We start from the raw sequence: 5,784 nt of genomic DNA, 5'->3' as shown, positions 1-5,784 counted from the left end.
CATATATATAGGACTTATTGTCCTATTCACTTAAAGAAAATAAAAACACTTTAAAATGATTTTCTTCTTATAAGTGTAAAAAATAAAATCAAAGACAAAAAATAGAAGTGAATATTTCACCAGGGTTACCCCTACAGGTTTTATCTCATTTAACTTGGACACTTTTTATAGGAATACCCACAATTAAGTGTAATTTATGATCTGTTCAGTTTGTGTAAATAAATGATTGTTCTTTTATGAATCAACTTGAACTCGTCTGAACGTTCACTTATTGTGTCACTTTTCACTTTTCACTGTCAAGATATTAACAAGTAATGAGAAATACCTTGGTAAAAATTTCCTCATTACCTTGTGTATGAGAGATGTGGGAGAAGCTTAATACCACCTTAAGCCCCCCTACTACAATGGTGTAAATACTTAAAACTGGATTAACTGTTTCGGCCATTGATTAATATAAAAGTTCTGCATCAAAAGTCCATGACGATGCCTGCATAAACGAATATACTCAAAAATAAAACGTGATAGGAATAAAAGGATACGCTGTTTTTAAACAAGTTCAGTTCAGTTCAGTTCAGCTCTTTAAGTTAAGGTAAACGTGTTCATTGGGGGCAGAACATCACTCTGGAGGTGGGCTTTCCTTMGAAGAGTACATCAGCCTTTTCACTTTGTCACCAGCTCTRCAGTGGCCAGTGAGCCCCCTCCYCCTCCTTTAGCCTTAGTTTTTACCAGTCAGTTCGGTGGGAGGCAGGGAGACGTCCTCTGTGGCAATCTGAAGCTGGACAAATTGTTTGCTGCAGCCAGGCCCATTGGAGCCATCACCTTGCGAGTCTACCAACACTTCCCAGCCGGCAGGGTAAAACATGCCAGAAAGGAGATTATAATTAGTACTAATATCATGCTAATCCCTATTTTCACCATCATAGCTATTCCTTGTCCTAAATTTAGATCAAACCAACTCCACGACCAGTCATCTTTATCAGCATTCTCATTAAGTTCTACTTTTAATGCTCTAATTTTCTCCATGACTTCGGAAAACACTCCTCTTGTCATTGTATTCCGAGGCACATATGTACAACATTGGTCTTTAAACATCTGACAAACTCCACCTTGAGCGGCTAATAACCAGTCTAATGCTTGTCGYTTCTGCAAAGTCATTCTGGTGGTTTCATGCAACTGTTCTCCTAACAGCCCAAGTTGTTCAGCAGTGTAATTAAGTATGCGTTGTTGGTTATAAAAATGTAATTCACCCATTCCACATTTTGATTAAATGTTACCCAAGGGAGTACAGATTCCATCCCTGCTTTAATCTCATCCTTAGCTTTAAACTCAGGTGGTATTTGTTTAGGTTTACCTATTGCATTTAGATATACATTTTTGTCCAAAACATCATGTCTTTTATTTCTACTTTTATTATCACTTGTGTCCAGTTTAATTAACTCATTCACTCAGTCATGTACCATTGTTATGGCCATCTTCATTCTGACCATGGCACATAATCTGATCCATCTCAGTGGCAGTATTTTCCTGAGAACATCATCTTCACACATCCAATTACTATCTGCAATGGGAAAGGTTTGGTCGCCGAATAAATAAATTGATGGAATTGCCATGGTTATGTTTTCACATGCTTGGCTTAACAGTTCTGGGTTTTCATACCAAACAGGTTTTGTTACAAAGATTGGTGTCATATTTGCATGTGGAAACCAGGAGAGCACCCAAGTTACATTACATTTAACCGTTGTATTGCCTACATTAGATCCATGTTTATCTYTGAAGCCTCCACTTGTGAAACATTCAAATTCAGCATTGTAATCTATTTTGTATCTTGTTGGCGGTCCGTTTTGTTCAGTTTTGATTGAGAACGCAGTACATTTTTCTAGGATCTTATAACCACGGTAGATATCCAAATAATTGTGAATTTTCTGTGCTRCATARAGAAGCCTACATTTTATTGCACACATTGGAAGTTTGAAAAACATTGGTATATTTGACTGGGTGTTGGTTTGGTATTTATCTTCTTTACATTTTTCTCTTTGTTCTTCAGCACATTGCTGTGAATTGTATTTTTCTGGGATCACTATTGGTAATTAACCAGGAGCTTTAGTGCATATAATGCATTCTTCTTTGGTCATTTCCTTTGATATATAGAGTGCCCATAAATACCAGGTATTTTGATTTGCTAATTCCCAAAGTTCATCACTTTCAACCGGCCTTGTTCTCCCTGCTCTGGGAAAGATAATTCCATGATTTATTTCAGGTCTTTTTCCAAAAGGCTTAAACATAGGTTTGACATTTCCTTCATAATCAGTTCCTTCAATCAAATCCAATCCTCCCTTAAGAGGATCAGAAATGTCATAAATGTTATCACTTTTTGTAGTTGTTTCAGCATTTTCAGTTGTTTTAATGGTTGAATAGTTGTGTCATGTGTGGTTTCATCTTTACTAATTACCTTAACAGTTAATGTTTTTCTGATTGTTGGCTTTTCCACTGTTGGTTTAGTTGGTTCAGCATCATCTAATTTAATGGTAGGTGCGGTTAATGGTGTTGTTGTTTTAACCATGTTTAGCAATTTGTTTGCTTGTGTAGTTGTTGGCTTGACCATGGTTACCAAATCTTCCTGCTTTGGCGTTATTACTTTTAGTGTGGTTTTGGCTACTGTAGTTGGGAATATCTCTGGTTTTGCTGTTGTTTCCTGGATCCATTCCATTTTGTAGTTTATATCTTTTATTTTTCTAGATTTTACTCTTTTTGTTTTACATTTAGCAGTGTGTTTTGGTGTTTTTGAGCATGCAAATATATTTTGTAATGCTGGCAAAGGTGCCAGTTTGTGGTGGGGTGTTTTTGTTGCATCATACTCAGCTTTGTTATGATGGCTTGGTCCTGCTTCCAGCTTCTGTCCTGGCAAACACTCTCGTGACGGGTCTGCGAGGGCCCCGCTGTGATTGGCTGGCATTTTCACCTCCTCCAGTTGGATTTGGTCCCAAATGGATGCCCCTAGGATTATCCAGACCAGTATCATTGACAGATTACTTTCTGCTCCCTTTTTGGTGTCATGTTCAGTGTTTATTTTCTCTACAACACTGCCCTTGTTTATGTCTGGAACTTTGGTACAATTACTGAGATGGTACCAGGTTGAACTTCCTTCCACCTGAACTGCCGTCGGTGTGGCACGGACAGTGGTGAAAGGACCCAATCATCTTGGTTCGTGCCACTTCCTGCGGAAGACTGATGTAGACCTGGTCACCTGGAACCACTYGCCCCTCAGCATCTGCATTTGAAATAAGCTCTCTTTTCTTTTCCTGTAAGTTGATAGCTTTGTGAATCGTTGTTAGTTCTTCAWCATATGATTTTAATTCAAGTTCCAGCTGTTCAAGCGGAGGTCCCTTATGGGGACCTCTGTATTGCGGTGTTGGCATCTTTCTTCCTGTTAGCATTTCATGCGGTGACAAATGTGTTATTCTGTGAACTTGCGTGCGATAATACAAAAGTGTAAGTGGCAGAGCATCAATCCAGTTGAGGTTAGTAGAAGCACAGATCTTGTTAATCTTAGACTTCAAYCTCAAATTAACCCTTTCAACCATCCCTTGACTCTGTGTGGTAAACAGCTCCTAGGCGCTGTTTGATTCTCAACTGCTGCAAAATGCCTTTAAAAATATTTTGAACAAATGCTGGGCCATTATCTGAACTTATTTCTGATGGTATCCCAAACCTTTGTATGAACTCTCACCAGAAATTTCACAAATGTTTCTGCACTCATGTCCTTAGAAGGCAAAGCCTCAGCCCACCTGCTAAAGCGATCAATCACGACCAACATGTACCGTTTATGTTGGACTGACTTAATCATGTCAACATAGTCTATGACTAAATGTGTAAATTGTRGCTCTGGGACGGGAATGTGACCAACAGGTGTTTTTATACCTTTTCTCACATTMTTCTTTGCACAAATGTCACACAGGTCCAACATTTCATCAACCATAGCTCTCTGATATGGCGACCAATAACCTTGTTCCTTTAATCTGTTCAAGACTTCACCTCTTCTACAGTGATCTACACTGTGACTTTCTGATATTAAAATTGTCAGTAGTGATACTGGTGCAACAATCAATCCTTCATGTGATCTCCACAACCRATAATCATCTTGGGTTGCTCCTCTTTGACTCCAGAACTGTTTTTCACTCTGTGTTGCATTGTTCTGAATGTGAATGATGTCATCTGGTGTCATTACTGGTTCAAGTGAAATTACTGGTGTTAAAATTGCTGTTTTGCATCCTGACGCAATTTTCGCTGCATCGTCTGCCGCATTATTTCCTAATATGATTTTATTGTTGCCCTTGCGATGAGCAGCACATTTAATTACGGCTAATTTTGAAGGAAGCATCATGGCAGATATTAGTTCATTTCTCTGTTTCCCATGTTGGATGGGGCTTCCATCTGACTTTTTGAAACCTCTTTGTTTCCACACATTGCCAAACAGGTGGCAAACGCGATGTGCATAAGAAGAGTCAGTGAAAATGTTAGCAACTTTTTTGTTAGCTAGTTTACATGCCTCTGTCAGGGCCTTTAGTTCAGCTAGTTGTGCCGAACATGGTTGTTCACATTGTTCTGCTTTTATTATGTGAAATTTTCCATCTGTCTTTCCTACAACAGCAAAAGCTGCATGATTTCCTAAGTGATCTCTGAAACATGATCCGTCAACAAAATATGTGACGTCTGCGTTTTCCAGAGTAGTGGACTCCAAATCTGGTCTCAGCTTTGTGCATTTTGCTGCTTCTGCCACACATTCATGTGGTTCCTCTTCAAACTCAAAAAGGAATCACATTAGCTGGATTTGCTGTGGTGCATCTCTTGAATGTCACATCAGGGTATGTCAACAGTGGTATGTATTGCAGACATCTTGCTGATGTTAACACAAACCTTCCTTGGTTGATTAGTTCAGTGATTTTGTGATGTGTCTGGATTATCACTGGATAACCCATGGTTATTGCTGATGCTTTGTCATAAGCATAGTGAACTGCTGTTACTCCCTGGTAGCAGCTTGGCCAACCTTGGACAACATTGTCCAGTTTTGTACTGTAACAGGCAATTGGTTTTTTTCACCGTCCAGCASAAGTTCCTGCATCAAAACTGCTGTTGCATACTTTTCATGTCTGTTTGCTACATACAGAAAAAATGGTTTTGTGAGTCTGGTGTTGCCAGACATGGTGCAGTTTGCATGTCTTGTTTGATTGTTTCAAAAGCTATTTTAGCTACATTAGTCCATTTTAAAGGTGTCTTTAATGACTTACTTTCAGTTTGTTTGATTAGTACTCTTAATGGAGCGGTTTTTTTCAGCATAGTTTTCAACCCACTCGGAACTAAATCCGGTCATCCCTAAAAATGCCATCATTTGGCTTACATTTTGTGGTAATGGAGCTTTACTTATCCCTTTTAGGTGTTCTGGGGATATGGAGACAGTCCCATGAGAGATCAGTCTCCCAAGATATTCAACTTGTGGTTTGCAGAGCTGTAGTTTTGTTAGAGAGGACTTGTGTCCTCCCTTTGCTAGTTTTTGAAGAACTTTGTGTCTCGACGAGAGTCTTCAACCGTGTTTGAACAGATRAAGATGTCATCAACATACTGTATCAAAGTACTATTAATCTCAATACCTTCCAGGTCTTGTTTCAACAACTGATTAAACACATGTGGACTGTGCTTAAATCCTTGTGGCATGCGTGTGTAACAGTATTGTTTGTCACGATATTTGAATGCAAATAAGTACTGTGATTCTTCTGCCAGTGGAATGCT

The 5,784-nt window shown here is 38.9% G+C and overlaps 1 protein-coding gene across 1 annotated transcript; it reads right to left on the bottom strand.

Moving 5' to 3' along the window:
- Positions 1-5,153: 5,153 nt before the first annotated feature.
- Positions 5,154-5,784, bottom strand: LOC106528522 (uncharacterized; the record flags this gene model as incomplete). The annotated part of the gene is given in 1 exon segment (XM_014023706.1): positions 5,154-5,784. A coding segment is annotated over 1 exon segment (243 nt), but the record flags the coding sequence as incomplete, so codon positions are not given.

This window comes from Austrofundulus limnaeus, unplaced genomic scaffold, assembly GCF_001266775.1.
Source record: "Austrofundulus limnaeus strain Quisiro unplaced genomic scaffold, Austrofundulus_limnaeus-1.0 Scaffold388, whole genome shotgun sequence".
Taxonomy (NCBI): Eukaryota; Metazoa; Chordata; class Actinopteri; order Cyprinodontiformes; family Rivulidae; genus Austrofundulus; species Austrofundulus limnaeus.
Note: the sequence above shows the minus strand (reverse complement) of the source record. Positions and strands in the feature narration are given on the sequence as shown.